This window comes from Labrus mixtus, chromosome 16 (genome assembly GCF_963584025.1).
Source record: "Labrus mixtus chromosome 16, fLabMix1.1, whole genome shotgun sequence".
Taxonomy (NCBI): Eukaryota; Metazoa; Chordata; class Actinopteri; order Labriformes; family Labridae; genus Labrus; species Labrus mixtus.
In genome coordinates this window covers 13,613,425-13,630,723 of record NC_083627.1, presented here as the reverse complement: position 1 = coordinate 13,630,723, position 17,299 = coordinate 13,613,425, and the positions used below count along the sequence as shown (strand labels likewise).

At 46.7% G+C, this 17,299-nt stretch overlaps 1 protein-coding gene across 3 annotated transcripts in view; it reads right to left on the bottom strand.

Annotated features, from left to right (window-relative positions):
• The window catches only part of LOC132991389 (F-actin-uncapping protein LRRC16A), a 26,151-nt gene extending 8,852 nt beyond the window's left edge, over positions 1 to 17,299 (bottom strand). For 2 of the 3 annotated variants that reach the window (XM_061060155.1, XM_061060157.1), the window contains exons 1-12: positions 16,868 to 17,299; positions 12,484 to 12,581; positions 7,398 to 7,448; positions 4,273 to 4,332; positions 3,883 to 4,004; positions 2,464 to 2,558; positions 2,190 to 2,260; positions 1,505 to 1,578; positions 1,296 to 1,371; positions 1,112 to 1,200; positions 803 to 897; positions 38 to 124 (exon numbers count right to left, since the gene is read on the bottom strand). In XM_061060155.1, the coding sequence (XP_060916138.1) occupies positions 38 to 124; positions 803 to 897; positions 1,112 to 1,200; positions 1,296 to 1,371; positions 1,505 to 1,578; positions 2,190 to 2,260; positions 2,464 to 2,558; positions 3,883 to 4,004; positions 4,273 to 4,332; positions 7,398 to 7,448; positions 12,484 to 12,581; positions 16,868 to 16,907 (958 nt within the window). In that variant the 5' untranslated portion in view covers positions 16,908 to 17,299. The remainder of the gene's footprint in view (positions 1 to 37; positions 125 to 802; positions 898 to 1,111; positions 1,201 to 1,295; positions 1,372 to 1,504; positions 1,579 to 2,189; positions 2,261 to 2,463; positions 2,559 to 3,882; positions 4,005 to 4,272; positions 4,333 to 7,397; positions 7,449 to 12,483; positions 12,582 to 16,867) is intronic. The other variant, XM_061060156.1, reaches the window with a different exon arrangement.

Genomic DNA, 17,299 nt, shown 5'->3' with positions numbered 1-17,299 from the left:
CTTTAAGACATCTGAGTTTGTTTTTCTGCACCGTCACCTTTGTGAGACATGGAGGTCCGGGACAGGTGCAGCTGTTTCAGACCCAGGGGCAGTTTGGAGAGCTGAGCGCTCAGAGCAGAAACACCTGCAGAGACGAACACACGATGTCATTACAGGCGTCAGTCTCACACACGGCCACCAGAGGGCGCACGACTTCAGCTGCAGTATTTAATCAAGGCTTATTTTGTCTCTCTCTTTTTGTCTCTAGTTGACAAATGTGTTAAAGAGTTGGTTTAGACACTGACACGGTCTGACTCCGGTGTTTGTAAATATTTGAGTAACACAAACAAACAAACAAAGAGATTAAGGCAGCAATAAACAACCAGCTGTTTGTGGTTCAACAGAAGATCTCAGTCTCTGACTTAAAGGTCTTAAAACACAAGAGTCTGTTAGTCGCTGTAGTTTGATCAGCTGCCTTCACTTTGAAACATCATGTTAGTGTTCAGTTAGCAGCCACAGCTGAAGGGATCAAAAGGAGTGAAGCATTTAAGAGCCCAACGTGTCTAATAGGAAAAACATTCACAGCTGCATATTACGGAAAATCTTTAAATATGGAGTCAGTAGAAATGTTTGTAAACATTCAAACTGGGCACCTCCTCCTGGGCTCATCGCCCCCTGAAGCCCCGCCCCCTGCAGGATGTAGTGTGTACGTTTACTGCTTGTAGCTACACTGCAAGCTAACGCACGCTAGCACAAGCTAACCGCCGGTGTTTGTCACCTGCCTGTCCAACAGGAAGCAGACCAACTGTGTGTGTGTGTTTACCTTTGTCCTCCAGGGAGTTGTTGCTCAGATCGATCGTGTGTAGCGTGGACGCCGGGTTGTGTGACAGAGCGCTCGCCAGTTTCTGAGCAAAATCGCTGAAAACAGAAACAAACCATCATATTCAGTTATCGATGGAGACATGTTCATGATGTCATTAAAGTCATAACCTCAAGTCGTTGGGTACAATCAGCCGGCTCACAAACAAATAAACTAAATGTTCTTTTGAGTTTATTCTCATGACACTTGGAACCAGGGTCATATTCATTTCTGGACAGTTTGTCTTTACACGACTGACATTTGACCTCTGACCTTTTCAGTCCAGCGTTGTCGAGCAGCAGCTCCTCCAACCGACTGGATCGAGCCACGACTCGGAGGATCTGATCGCACACATCTGTGGACTACACACACACACACACACACACACACAGTAACCTGGTTATATCTGATGTTCGTCTTGTAAGTTGAAAGTGTAACTGGGAGGTTTCAGAGTTACCAGTTTGTAATCTTTGGTGGAGACTTTAGTGAACCACTGGTTGAACTCCAGAGCTGCGATGATCGCCACCAGATCTCTGCAGGAAACACACAGACACGCACAGACACACACACGGCTCTGATCTGTGTTGGATCTGATCTAATCTGTCGGTGCATCAAAACAACACAAACCCCTGAGTCAGCAGACCAGCAGGAGTCAGCAGCCCGTACCTGTTCTCCAGGTGAACAAAGTCCTGCAGGTTGAGCTCTCTGGTGTCCTGGGTCAGATAGATGGTGTCCACATCCTGGAGGGGTGGGGGGGGGTGGGGGGGTGAGAGTGGGGGGGGGGGATGAAAACAGGTGAGACAACAGAGAGGAGAACATCCGCTCCATGGCGGTGTATTCAGGTGCAAAACGACTACTCAGTCACACATCTGAAAGCTACCCTGCTGCAGTGGTTTACGGTCTTGTTCCCCTTTAAAGCTCATAACGAGGCACCAACATTCATTCATCTAGAGACTCCTAACATCTCATGTTGTCTGTCAGTTGACCGGGCCAGGTGTCTGCATCATTTAGTGCTGCAGGTAAACACACTCTGCCCAGTGGGAAATATAAAGAGATACAGTATGGCTAATTTATTACAATAATAATGGAATATATATCATACAGGTTAAGAAACAAAAAAACAAAACACAGCAGTGAAGGAAATCTGACACCAAAATCTGAGAACTACAGGAGACAGGAAGAGTCAAAAATGAAAAAAAAAAACAAACAAGAAAATTAATCGAATAAGGAAGAAACCGAAGAAACATGGATTGAAACATTAAGCCGGTAGACAAAGAGAGAAGCCCTGAAATGTATAAACAATCAAAGATGTTTGAGGAGGAAGTAGAAGAGGATTGGCGTGGACACTGACCCATTGGACCTCCTCTCTGAACGGCAGACCCAGATAATCACACACACACCTGTACTGATGAGAAAATCCACCTGAAACAGAGCCAGGAGGTTTCGGATGTCACTTCACTCTGAACATATCAACATCAACAAAACATATTCAATATTCATCTTTAGATGTATTTAGATGCTTAGTGAGGGAGTGTGATCACGGTGTTCTTTGTTGTACTGCACATCAGCAGAATAAAAGTTTAGCTTTAATTTGTTTTATGTTCAGATTTCAGAGTCTGGTGTACCGCAGGGTCCCAGATCAGCCGCGCTGTGCTCGTCCCAGACGGCCTGCAGGGCTGTCGTCCTCTCTGCGGGCTTCAGACTCAACTTCATCACCTTTCTTCCTTACAGACAGGAGGAGGAGGAGGGGGAGGAGATAATGACAGGTGAGGGGGGAAACAAAAACATTCACTCTTTTCCGCGACAACAGAAAAATAAAGGCTGAAGCTCTGCCTGCTGTAAAACTGAACTAGTCTCTAAATAAACCACTAACTCTCCTCTCTGAGTGTCCCTGAATGCTCCTCCCTGAATGCTCTCCCTGATTGCTCCTCCCTTATTCCTCCTCCCTGTATCCTCCCTGAATGCTCTCCCTGAATGCTCCTCCCTGATTGCTCCTCCCTGGTCCCTCCTCCATGAATGCTCCTCCCTGATTGCTCCTCCCTGAATGCTCCTCCCTGATTGCTACTCCCTTATTCCTCCTCCCTGTATCCTCCCTGAATGCTCTCCCTGAATGCTCCTCCCTGATTGCTCCTCCCTGGTCCCTCCTCCATGAATGCTCCTCCCTGATTGCTACTCCCTGGTCCCTCCTCCCTGAATGCTCCTCCCTGATTGCTCTTCCCTGATTGCTACTCCCTGATTGCTCTTCCCTGATCCCTCCTCCCTGAATGCTCCTCCCTGTATCCTCTTCCCTGAATGCTCCCTCCTGATTGCTCCTCCCTGAATGCTCCTCCCTGATTGCTCCTCCCTGATTGCTCCTCCCTGATTGCTCTTCCCTGATTGCTCCTCCCTGATCCCTCCTCCCTGAATGCTCCTCCCTGTATCCTCTTCCCTGAATGCTCCTCCCTGAATGCTCTCCCTGATTGCTCCTCCCTTATTCCTCCTCCCTGTATCCTCCCTGAATGCTCTCCCTGAATGCTCCTCCCTGATTGCTCCTCCCTGGTCCCTCCTCCATGAATGCTCCTCCCTGATTGCTCCTCCCTGAATGCTCCTCCCTGATTGCTACTCCCTTATTCCTCCTCCCTGTATCCTCCCTGAATGCTCTCCCTGAATGCTCCTCCCTGATTGCTCCTCCCTGGTCCCTCCTCCATGAATGCTCCTCCCTGATTGCTACTCCCTGGTCCCTCCTCCCTGAATGCTCCTCCCTGATTGCTCTTCCCTGATTGCTACTCCCTGATTGCTCTTCCCTGATCCCTCCTCCCTGAATGCTCCTCCCTGTATCCTCTTCCCTGAATGCTCCCTCCTGATTGCTCCTCCCTGAATGCTCCTCCCTGATTGCTCCTCCCTGATTGCTCCTCCCTGATTGCTCTTCCCTGATTGCTCCTCCCTGATCCCTCCTCCCTGAATGCTCCTCCCTGTATCCTCTTCCCTGAATGCTCCCTCCTGATTGCTCCTCCCTGAACGCCCCCTGTGTCCCTCCTCCCTTCTGAGCTCTGGTTGGTACATACACAGGTGATGCTGCGGGACAGATCTGTTGCAGACAGCTGCCGATGTGAGCGATCACCTCGTCCACCTCCTCCATAGAGCCCAGCCACAGGCTCCATGGACCGCGCTCGGACTCCAACACCAACTACAGGGGGCGACACACACACGGTGACATGAGGAGGCGTTAAAAAGCATCCATGCTGACTTCATTAATCTGAGCAGCTGAGCGGAGAAGTTTGGCTGTTTTTAAGGAACAACATGAAGCTAACAGAGTCCAGAGTTTCCAACTGACACCGAACTGTGTGTGAGAGTGTGTGTGTGTGTGTGTGTGTGTGTGTGTGTGTGTGAGTGAGTGAGTGTGTGTGTATGTGCGTGTGTGTGTACATGTGTGTGCATGCGCAGTATGTGTTTACCTGAGTGGGCTTGTTGCTGCTGATTCCCTGGATATCCAGGTAGCTGAAGGAGTGTTCGACCTTTAAGCAGAGACAGAAGACAGATTGTTAAATTTCCCAAATCATAAAGAGTTCTCTGACCACGCCCCCACTGTGGAAGGGCTTGGGTGTCTCTGGCTTTCTCGCTCCATGTCCTATTGTTTACAGTGAGAAGACAGACTCAGAGGGCAGAACAAACACCTAGCTGTGGGAGTGTCACCCACCTGGGGGAGGGGTTACTGCCCTTTGTGATGTCATGAAAGGAAAATCTCCAAACGGCCTGTTTGAGCACACATTTTCTAAAAAGTGGAGCAGGCAAAAGACGGAGAGGATGGACTTTTCTCATCATTGGGGGGATTGTAGACAGACTAGAGACACATATTAGTGTTAGAGAAACATGGTGAAGTGGATTTTAGAGAATATGTAACCTTTAAGAAGAACTCAAACAAAGTTTGGCGATAGGAAATAAATCAGAGACACACAAGGAACATAATGTGATCAGTGGAGCACAGACACAAACACACACATTTCCCTCATAGTCCAGAGGGAGGAGGAATATACCGAAAATAAAAACGGACTGTGACACAGCTTCCAAGATGGAAAGAGAGAGAATAAAGAGAGAGAGGGAGAGAGAGAGGGAGGGAGAGAGAGGGAGGGAGAGATAGAGAGAGGGGGAGGGAATCAGGAGTGACTAAAAAAGAAAGTGAAAATAAAAGAAGGGGACTTTAACCTTCTGCATCGTCAACACAGAGAGAGGAAGATAATAAAAAGAAGAGAAATAAGAAATAAATCATAAAGGTAGAGACAGGCGAAAGAGAGAGAGAGAGGACGAGGGGCGTACGAGTGCCCCCTCCCGTCTTTGTCCTCGCCAGCTGTCTTTGTCTTTTTTTTTCTGCCTCTCTCTGCCGGGACAGTACACACCAAGAACAAACCACCCTCTGTTCGTTCTCTCTCTCTCTCTCTCTCTCTCTGGATAAACAGATCAGAGGTCAGCTGGCAGAGTGGATTCTTGGTTTTGTCTGAGTTACATTTCTGAGTGTTTTTGTTTTTTAAGCTGACTCGTGACGTGACAGAATGGTCTCAGATTTAACTTTCCTTTTCACTCCCAGCCATAAATTGTAAATAGCAATGTTTAAAGCACCACCCGTCTGTTCCTGCAGGGGGCTGTTGAGTCCCATCAATGGCGGTCTCCATGCTGGAAATGCTGTCTCAGTCTAACTTTCAGTCACCCTAACGACAGGCTGAGAGCTGGAGCTGAGGCGGGTTTTAAGCCTCCTGACAAACCGTTACACCGGTCAGCTACACGCCTTATTGTGAATAACTCTTATCCTTCATCAAATCAAAATGGATGAGTCATCAAAACATTCACCCCCCGTACAGTGTACGCCGATCGAGACATGAGCTAATCAGACCTATTTGTGTTTTTTTTTTCAGGCTGTAAACATGTTACTCTCTGCTGTAAAAACAGGCTTTTTAGAATGGGTGTGTATGTGACTTCCTGTGCTTCTGCAGCCAGCCTCTAGTGGACACTCCAGGAACTGCAGGTTTTTAACTTCAGCATCAAGACTGGAGGTTGCTGCTTGCTCCCAACCCAACCTTGGTGTGCAGAGCGTGTGTGATAACTGACACATCCGGCAGGATTCAGAGATCTGGTGTAAGCTGTAAATATTTTAAATATTGTAAATATAAATCTGCTGTCCTCATAGGGGAGAGTCGTTAAAAGAGTTTGAGGAACGAGCAGTTTTCGATCCGTGTTTAAGCGTTTAAACTCTGATGACACGTAGAAGCAGGAAGTTCACGTGTTCAGACTGAATGTGAAACACAGTTGATGAGTTATAATCAGATTTATCTTTATTAGATTTATCTCAAGCTTCCTTTCTCTGAGTCCATCATCTTCAGAGTCTCGTCTGGTTCTTATCGTCAGGACTCTAAAAGTTTGAGCTCTTCTGAAAGTTTAGAAGTAAAATCAGGTTTACAAGTTTTCGATGAGCTCAGTGGAAAATATCCAGCCTCTCTCTCTCTCTTTTTAAACTTTCAGTTTGTTTATGTCTCCGTCTGTCGCTCGCCCTCCAGGTTAAACTTTTCTTCCTCTCTCTGTTTTCCTTTCCCACAGGCTGTGTTTTTTCTCACAGATGCATTGTGGGTAAAAGTATTGGATGTCAGCATACGGAGAGGAGAGAGAGAGAGAGAGAGAGAGAGAGTGATAGAGCGAGGCCTAAAAGAAGAAGAAGTGCAAGTTCACACAGACACTGCTCCCTCAGGGTTCAGAACAGAGACTTCTGACCTCTGTGACTCCTGATCCGTTGTTTCTGCGATCTTTAAATCCATTTGCTGAAACTGAATCAGAGTGAGACCTGTCACTCCTCACCGCCGTGAAGTGAAGCTGGCATAAAGTTTTACGAGCACTGAGATAAACGAACGACGGCTCTCTGATGTCTGAACACAGCTCAGATTAAGATGATTATTTGTTACAAACTTCATGTCGCGTCATGTCAACACAAGAAAAAGAAGAAGTCATCAGATCTGTGAAACCAGCAGGATTCATCTTCAGGGAACAAATCTTAGAGCCGAAGTGTAGGACACAAACCCCTCACCTGATTCTACCTGTGTGTGTGTGTGTGTGTGTGTGTGTGTGTGTGTGTTTTCAGGGATGTGCAGGGACTTGTTGTGTCTTCTGTCAGAGCAGAATCCAAAACAAGAGAAAAAGAGTAAAGTTCACATCGGAGGAACAAGCAGCAGCACGTCTGAGATGACCAAAAACTAAACATTCCCGAAGGGGAGGCGAAGGAGGGGGAGGAGGAAGAAGAGGGGGAGGAAGCGGGAAGGAGGAAAAGGAGGAAGAAGAGGGGGAGGAAGCGAGGAGGATGAAAGGGAGGAGGAGTGATAAGGAAGAAGGAGAGAAAGGTAAACTGAAGACTAGAGAAACAGGATGATGAATCGAACCAGATAAACTTTTCTCCTGGTTCAGTCGGGGGAGGAGGAGGAGCAGATGAAGAGAGGGAAGAGACTGAAGAGGAAATATTTGTGAGGGATGTAAACACAGCGCAGGACAGAAATAAGAGCGAGATTGAGAAGAAGAAGAAAACTTATAACAGAGACTGACTCACCTTTGAAGGGACCCGAGCTGTCAGCAGGTAGGCTCGATGTGACGCCAAAGCCTGAGGACACACACACAGAGACATTTGAAGTTGCAGAGCGGAGAGTGTTTCAGAGTGTCGCGTCCACGACTTCAAAGGCACAATCACGTTTGGATTTTCATTCTGACCCGAGGGACAAGAAGAAGTAAAGTCTGCTCAGAAACCAGAGCGATCTGCTGGTGATGTCGGACGGAGCGGGTCGGACATAGACTCAGGTGCCTGATCAATAAGATGGTCACTTCCTGTCAGCACCTCTGGTCACTTCTCGTTAGCAGCTGTGCTCTGCCTCTGGTCACTTCCTGTCAGTACCTGTGCTCTGCCTCTGGTCACTTCATGTCAGCACCTGTACTCTGCTTCTAGTCACTTCCTGTCAGCACCTGTGCTCTGCCTCTGGTCACTTCCTGTCAGCACCTGTGTGTCCAATCAGACTTAAAGCTGATTGTTTACACTTCCTGATGTTGTTTCCTGCTCTGGAGATCCTCGCTTGTGTTGTTCTTACTCTCTGATATTCGTCACTTTGGATAAAAGCTGCTGATAAATGAATTGTAGAAAATAAAGAGAAGATAAAGAAGGCCCAGGACGCATCCTTGAGGCACACCACAGAACATTCAGACATGTAAGGGCCAAATGACGCAGAGAAACAGTCTCAGATAACACAAACCACTGTGGTCGTTATGTCTCCTCTAAAATATTTGGCAGTTTTTAAATCAGTCATGTATAAAAGTATTCCTGCGAGCGGCCATTAAAGACACAAACTGTCCCAAAACCACAAAAATGTCTACTCATCAGTGTCGACAACACAGGCAGAGCACCACCTGAATAATTTTTAATCACATTTTTATGTTGAGTGCTGTCAGAGAATCTCACATGCAATCTTCCCTGTCACATTTCGGCCTTTTAAGAGACTTGCTGACTTGTATGACACTATGTCTTATTTTTTGTCCATGTGTTGAACTCCTGACACTGAGAGCACCTTGTGAAGCTTTCTCAGAAGACGCAAAAGAAAATCATTAATCTCCCAAACGTGAAAGCTTCTGCTGAGTTATGGTTTGAAAAGTTGCATGCTTAAAGTTCAAGTTCCTTGTCAGCGGATTTAACTGTAAAGAGATTTTAAAAAGAGGAAGAGAGAGAGAGAGCAAGAGAGAGAGGGTGGTCTGTCGGTAACCCTAAAAAAACAAACAGAGGTCACTTCAGGTCACATTTTCCAGCTGTCAGTGACTCGAAGCTCTCTCTGCCTGACCCTGCGAGAGAGAGAGAGAGAGAGAGAGATATGGAGGGAGAGAGAGAGTATATTAAAGATCTGACAGACTGAGCAGCCATGGGTTTGGAAACATCTGGATCAGGTGTTTCACAGATGTGTCTGATTCGCATGAGCGCGCAGATGAAGTGATGAAATCCACATGTGCAAACTTCAAAGATAGAGCACAGATGAAAATCTGTGAGGAACGTGGACAAGGACGCGCGGCTTGCTCTGATACTCCGCACACAGTTAAAGAGAGCTGGTCAGACTGGAGGCTGCTCGATTGACGCCTGCACGACAACTAAAGTATACAACCTGAGATAACCACATGAAATATAACGACTGTCACGACCTCCTTAAAATGACAATAAATGAAACCCAGAGGCTCAGGAGAACGGAGACCAGAACATTTAAGATTTTACACCTCTGGGCTTTATTTGACGTGAAAATCAAACGTGGAGGCAGTTAAACTCAGCCTGGGTTACTCCTCCTCACCCAGCCCCCCATTGGGCTCACACCAGGTCACTCTCCGCTCACTCCTCCACCTTCTCTGCCCTCTTCAGACAAACTGAGATGCTGTTATGGCGTGATAGAGTCAAAAGCTCCAGCTGAGTTCTGCAGAATCAGCCTGTCTCTGTGTTGTCATGAAGAGAGAGAGCTGCATCGTATCCGAGGATGTTTCACAGATGGTAAACGGACCTGAATGTGAAGAGTTAACTTCTAGTCTTCTGACCCCTCAAAGCACTTTCACACCGCAGATCACATATACACATTCACACTCTGATGGTAGAGGCTGATGAGTAAAGAGTCCATCAGTATTAACTCATCCATTTATACACATTCACACACTGATGGTAGAGGCTGCCACCGCCAAAAAAGCAGAGGGAGCAACTTGGGGATAAGTGTCTTGCCGAAGGACACATCGGACATTTGTCTGCAGGAGCTGGGGATCCAACCCCGGACCTTCTGGTTGAGAGACGACCGACTCTACCACTGAACCACAACCGCCCAAAGATCAACATCATCAGTGCTGATCTCCGACATAGATCGTCAGATGAAGCTGATGAAGTGTCAGCTGAGTTTGAGCTCGTGTTCAGAGAAGAGAGAAACTTTCCCCTTCAGACGCACTCGCTGGTTTGCTTTTTCTTCTGACGACTTTCCTGAAACAATCTGACTAACACGCGTGATACGACGCCAAGAGTGTGTTTGTGCCGCATTTCACAAAATTACAACACGAGTCTTTAATCTGCCGGTCTACAGCTGTGGAATGTGGTGTGTCTCTCTGTATGTGTGTGTGTGTGTGTGTGTGTGTGTATGTGTGTATGTGTGTGTGTGTGTGTGTGTGTGTGTGTGTGTGTGTGTGTTGCTTGGTCATGTCCTGACAGGAGCTGCAGTCTCAGATGTGGTATGTGGTCAGAAGGAGGCGATGAGAATGCGAAGCATTTCTTGCGTCGATGTCGACACGGCGCTCGGAGCTTCGTGTTCAGACTGTGATTGGATATGTTTGACTCACAGGTAACGCACACATCTGCAGAAACATCTAGATGTGTCTCCACCGTGTGTCTGTAATAAGAGTCTGACAGCAACTTTTACAACCTTTGAGCCCTCTCATCGAACAGCAACGTTTGATTGGACCGACCTCTGCACTTGTGTGTTTGGCTAAAAACGAGGATAAAAGAGTTTTAGATCAGGGTCGACGATTCCTTAATGAGCGACAGCATGTCTTAGAGATCAAATAAATAAGCTTAAATAAAGACTGAAATGTTCCAGACAACGCTGTTCTTTCCTCTTTCCTGTTCAAACATGACGGTGTCCTCGTGCGAGCAGCCTGATCCATGAAGGGGATTTTCCCAGCGTGGCATGGAAGATTTAACAGGTCTGCTCCACAGACTGTATATAAAGATGGACGCCGCGTCTCCACCTCCTCCTGTTGGACCTTCCTCTAACCAAAACACCCATTTAACCTCCTGATAAAAAGGTCAAAGGTCGCTCAGGTGGGTCCAGTCACATCAGGACAGATTCTGGTGTCGGCTTGAAGCAAAAGCTCACGGTGATGGAAAGTTTAACGACTCCTCTGTTCGTTGCGTTTCCTCTCCTACTCTGATTATCCGCTACACGCAGCAACGCAGGAGCCTCATTGGTCAACACAGCTGTCAATCATTCAATAACTAACTAAAGATAATCTTCTCAGAGGCATGAACACTAAGTCATGAATCAGTGTGATAAGAACTAACTATGAAGACGTGTATTTACATTTAATAGTTTGTCCCATCTGTAAACATGGAGGAGGTGGAGCTTATCAGAAATGCTGCAGCCAGTCAGCAGGGGGAGCTCTAAAACATTTGGCTTCACTTTTGGAGAGCTGTCATGTTGTCCATCTTTTTATACAGTTTATAGTCTGCACACAGAGTCCTGATATGAACTCATCTGGGAAGAACCTTAGAATACTGACACCGAATTCACCAAACGAGCAGAATTTACCGTGCACTTTGAAACATGAGATCACCCGCGTTACTTTTCAGCCTTCAGTTTGTATCTGCTGAGAGAATAAGGAAGCTTGGGTCTGACATGCAGACAGACTTTGACCATCATGACTCACAGACGCCGCTCCTCTCAGACTGAGCTGCTGCAGCCGCAGTCATCCCAAACATTTCACAACCACATGTAGGTTGACTAAATCCTCCATGCTCAGCTCGAGCTGATTCTGTTAACACACTAAATCAAGATTTAAAAACAAATGTCTGCTGCGAATAATAAAAGAACTACACTCTTCTCTTTCATGTCGTACCTTCTGATCAACCTTCACTTCCTGGTTCAGGTCTTACCTGCTCGTGTGTCTGCACCAAAGCAACCTCGTGGATTTAAAAAAAACAACAGCACACCATCTTTAAAAGCTGTGCAGCCTGCGTTTGTTCCTTAGTGAGCTCTTTAAACACGAGTGTCAGCCTGAACGAGAGGTTTAACTTCAATCTGTGCTGATTAACACAACTACTAAATCCAAGTAAAGACCTCATTCAGACATTTAAAGGTGGAGTCAGTAGAAATGTTTGTAAACGTTCAAACTGAGCCCGTCCTCCTGGGTTCATCGTCCCCAGAAGCCCCGCCCCCTGCAGGACGTATTGTGTACGTTTACTGCTTGTAGCTACACTGCAAGCTAACGCACGCTAGCACAAGCTAACCGGCGGTGTTTGTCACCTGCCTGTCCAACAGGAAGCAGACCAACTCCACGTCCACGGGTGAAAACACAAGGTTCACCCTCGTTTTAGAACGAACTTTATCCGCTTGGTGTTTCTCCTCACTGTGATCATATTTTCTCTTCTTTGCTGCTATGTCCACGTCCTTCATATTCTCCGGTTTGAATGGCGTCCAATCACTGAGTTGTATCCACTCCTAAACTCACCTGCTGCGCTGTCATTGGCTGGAGGAAACACACCAGCTCTGCCCAGAAACGTCCCGAGTCAACCAGAACAAACCAGAACAGTGAAATCCAGTCAGAGGACAGAGTCAGACACAGTCACCCACCACACATGTACGGAGGCCCAGAAGGGACGATGGAGCAGCTTTAATTTAGGAGAAGTCTGTATTTTATTTTGAAGAAACATGAGACTGACTCTATGTTTAAAGTCTGGAGCTAATTCCTGCACACGTTCTGACTTAAAAACACATTTTATTGGCGATGTATCGGTCCCACAATGTTTCCTCTAAATATGTTTTTGAAGTCAGTGCCCGTGGTGACAGATTCATGAGATAAAAGTGCAAAATAACAAAACCACACAGGTTTATTTAGAAATCTGAGACTGAGCATCGGCCACTTACCAGCACTCTGTTCTCCACTTTGTCAGCTTTGACCTCCAGCTGGACTTTCCGCCTCAGGGTCAGCTTCACCCTCCGACCCACCGCCTCCCGCACACTCTCTGAAACAGAGCCGGGAACACAACACCTGACGGTTAGCAGCACCACAGCTGGATCACATTACACACAAATACACACAAATACACACAATGACTACAGGAGTTTAAAGGAGAGGTTACATCGCCTGAAGCAGCACTTTAGTTTGTCTGAAGAACTCAGAGAGCTGGACCTGAAGGGGACCAGGTCACTCAGACAGCTGGATCTGAAGGGGACCAGGTCTCTTAGAAAGCTGGACCTGAAGGGGACCAGTTTACTCAGAGAGCTGGATCTGAAGGGGACCAGGTCTCTCAGAAATCTGGACCTGAAGAGGACCAGTTCACTCAGAGAGCTGGATCTGAAGGGGACCAGATCTCTCAGAAATCTGGACCTGAAGGGGACCAGTTTACTCAGAGAGCTGGATCTGAAGGGGACCAGGTCTCTCAGAAAGCTGGACCTGAAGGGGACCAGTTCACTCAGAGAGCTGGATCTGAAGGGGACCAGGTCTCTCAGAAAGCTGGACCTGAAGGGGACCAGTTTACTCAGAGAGCTGGATCTGAAGGGGACCAGGTCTCTCAGAAATCTGGATCTGAAGGGGACCAGTTCACTCAGAAAGCTGGACCTGACTGGGACCAGATCAGCAGAACTCAGAAAGTTGGACCTGAATATCAAAACAAAGCGTAACATTTCATGTCTGTTTGAATCGACCTGCTCTATTGGTCTCTGTCTCGTACTGAGCTAATGGTCCGGGGGAGGGTTGCTGAACCTATTTTCTTTTAAGCAGTGGAGGGAAAATCCAGAGAGTGACGGAGGGAGAGGAGGAGGAGGAGGGCGAAGACTTCATGAGGATTAAATAACAGACGAGAGAACGAGAGGGTGAGGAGGTAGAAGAAGAGACGTGTGAGGATAAAGGAGGTGGTGAAGCGGAGGGGAGAGTGTGAGATCATGACATCATGGCGTCCACTGTGTGCCTGGACACACGATGAGGTCATGAGGACGTTGAAAACATTAGCACATGCAGCAGCAGCAGCAGCGTGCAGTGCTGATCAGAAACACATGGCCCTCTCCTCCTCCATCAGACCGGCTCACAGACAAACAAGTCGTTTCTGCACAGGTTTGAAATATGAGACAGCACCATTTCTCTTCTACCGCCGTCTGCGCCAACACCTTCACGCTACAGCTGAGAGAAATATTCAGAGTCCATACACGTTTTTACAGCAAAAAGCAAATCAAACTGCTGCTCATATCCTAAATGTATTTCCATGATGAACTTTCAAATTCTGAACGTTTGTCGCTAAAATGCTAAACGTGCTTTTTATATTCATTTAACCAAAGATGTAACGACACCTCACAAATCAATCGAAGTACAAAACAAAGATGGACGATTTCAATCATCCTTACCACTGCAACCGCATTTAAATCAATCTGACCTAAATATCAATTGCAATGCTCTTTAAAACCAGCAGAGGAGAGTTAAAGATGCTCGTTTTAAGCCATATCTGCTGGTGACAGAGAACTGCTAGTGTAATCCAACGATACTGAAAGGCTTTTTGACTGGTGAATAATGTGCCGATACAGATAGTCACTTGATATGCTGATATCGGCCGGCTGATTAATCGGTCGATCTTTAAATCTTTTTTAAGCTCCCGTCAGGACCTTTCAGTTGGTGTTGATTTTGCCGCCCCCTGTGGACAAAGAGCTCCTCTTATAAAATCTCTGCTCGTCTTTGTCTTTGGTTTCAGTTCCTGAACCTGAAGTCAAACGAAATAAGAGTTTTTTTTTTGTTTTTTTTGTTTTTTTTTTAAATTGAGAGATAGGACAGTGGATAGAGTCGCAAATCAGGGAGAGAGAGTGGGGAATGACACAGCCACAGGCCGGATTCGAACCCGGGCGCCCGCCCGGAAGACCACAGCCCCCACACATGGGGCGCGCGAAATAAGAGTTTATATTTGAGCGTAGACCTTCATGTTCGTCACTTTGTGATGTTTCACAATGATTCATGCATAATAACTATCAGTTGGTCTGTTGACTGAAGGTCGTTTGGATTTAACTTCTTTCTCTGCAAGGACTCATCTTTCACTGTTGAGGCTTCACTTGTCTTCATGTTGCTGAACTTGGTTACCCCCCCTCTCTTAACCTGACGTCACCACGCCGGCTCTCAAGCTCCGTGCACGCAGAGAACAGTCGTGATCATCTCTACGTTTAGTCTCTGGATGATGAGCAGCGTCAGTTTGTCCCGCTAAAACCAACAGCAGCAGCTGGAAACAAAAAGCTCCATTCATCCCTGAGAGTAGCGGTACGCGACGAGAGCGAGGGAGAGAGAGAGAGCGCGGGCTGCAGACGGCGTGTTAACAGAGAGCATGGGTTGTGAGGCAGACTGACCCCCCTCCCCCCTCAGGAGTGAACCACAGACTGTAAATATTAATTATTGAAGCCTGAGTGCCATCACCTGTCTGTTCCTGCAGGGGGCGCTGGAGACCCATCGATGGAGGTCTCCATGCTGGAAATGCTGTCTCAGCCTAACTTTCAGTCAACCTAACAACAGGCTGAGAGCTGGAGCTGAGGCGGGTTTTAAGCCTCCTGACAAACCGTTAAACCGTGCCCGCCTGTCAGTCAGGTCAGCTACACGCCTTATTGTGAATAACTCTTATCCTTCATCAAATCAAAACTGATGAGTCATCAAAACATTCACCTCCCGTACAGTGTGTGCTGATCGAGACATGAGCTAATCAGACCTATTTGTTTTTTTGAACCAGGCTGTAAACATGTTAATCTCTGTTGTAAAAACAGGCTTTTTAGAATAGGTGTGTATGTGACTTCCTGTGCTTCTGCAGCCAGCCTCTAGTGGACACTCGAAGAACTGCAGGACGGAGAGAGCAGCTTAAACATCGTTACAGTAAACATACAAACAGATAATCACAACTAACAAAGGAGAAGGAAACTCTCGCGCTTCAGCCGCTCCACAAACGAAGGTCAGTGCTCTCAAACCACGGTCCTGCTGCATCGCTCCGGATTTGGGGCACAGAGAACCTCTCCCTCCCAAAGAGGGGGGGACCTTGTTTACAACCTGCTGAGAAGAGAGGCCTTTTGGACCCTCGACACAGCTGAACCTGATGGACTAAATGAAGAAATAAGCCTCTCCTGTTTTCTGTTATGTTGTTGATATCGTCTTTGTGTCTAGAGAGAGTCGGTTGCATATTATAAATATGATATAATATAAATATGATCACTCTTGGGATGGGTTGTTCTATGATTGGGCTACACATGAGTGCTGTCACAGTTCTGGGTCACTTCCTGCTTTCCTCCCACGTTTATTAACCAATGAGGGATGACTTGCTGTGAGGAGAAGTGTATTTAGATTTTTTTCTGTTAAACATATTTCTATGTTTGTCTTTGCTTTAATAACTCTGAGGATACGAGATGAAGAAGTCGAGATCAGCCGGGGGAAACAGAGTAAATACAATGTTTGTATGTTTGTCCACTTAGGGCTTCCGTAGGTGTTAGTACCAGTTAAAAAAACATCACTTTTCATTGCTGGTAAAAGTCCTGAGTCGTCATTATTTCACCGAAAGTCAACAGCAGAATTTTCTCTCTCAAAGAGGACTGCAGTGATTTATAGGTTTTTACTCTCTCTGACACTCAGTCATCCAATCAGGGTGTGTTGATCATATCTCAGGATCCAAAGGAATTTCACAGGACACGCCCCTCTCCCAGAGTTCCCCCCCCCCCCTCTCCACACTTCAGATAAGGAAGTGACAGAGAAAACCTCTCAGGTAGCCAACCAACCGAGCCCTGCAGGCATGAAAACAACTTTTCCCACTTTGATGGTAAAAGATGGTAAAAACAGTGAAAGTTCAGAGAAGTTTGTCTCTGCTGCTTTAAAGTCACAAACATGGTCGTCACATTGAATCCACTTTAAGGTACATTCCCCCCTCTATGTTAGCTCTCTTCTATGTTCAGTGATCTCTGATGACTTTTATGTCAGTCTGTTTGTTTCCAACTTTTCAGCCTCTCTGTGTCCGTGGATCTAAACTTTAACAGATTCCTTTTCTTCCTCAGGTGGATTCTAGAGTTAAAAGTCAGATTTTAAAAACTTTACGAGACTTTAAATGTTCGTGAATAGGTCTGCTGAGTGTCTACATGTATCGAGAATGTGACTCGTGTTGACTTTTTATCGAGTTTTCAGGGATTTGAACGTAAAGTAGAAGTAGTCAACTTCACCTGAGATTTAAAAAAGAAGTCTAAAAACGTAAACTTGTGAACATAACATGAGTCGGTTTCCCGTTACTCAGAGTCTCTGACGGTTTCTTACCGGACAGCTCATTGGGAATGTCCGTTTTTCCTTCCGACATTTCTTCCACCGAGGAAGAGTCCGGCGGTGGAGGCAGCAGAAGCGGGTAAAACTCGAGAGGAAAGGCTGCTGGAGGGGCGGGGAGGTTTCAACAGGAGGAACCGAACCAAACCCGGACCGAGAACCGTTACGGTGTACGCACGTAGTCCCGTCTCTTTCCGTTAGCGTCAGTCACCTGTCCACACCCAGTTTACCTAACTGTTACTCTCCGCATCCATTCCTCACGACATGTCTGTACACACACACGCGCGCGCACACACGCACACACACGCCGTCTTTGCTTTACTTTGCTTAGAAATGTCTTTAAGGACTTAAACTTCGATTTAAAGTTGTTTCAAAGTTACACACGAACAGTGCAGAGTCCGTGTGTGTGTGTGTGTGTGTGTGTGTGTG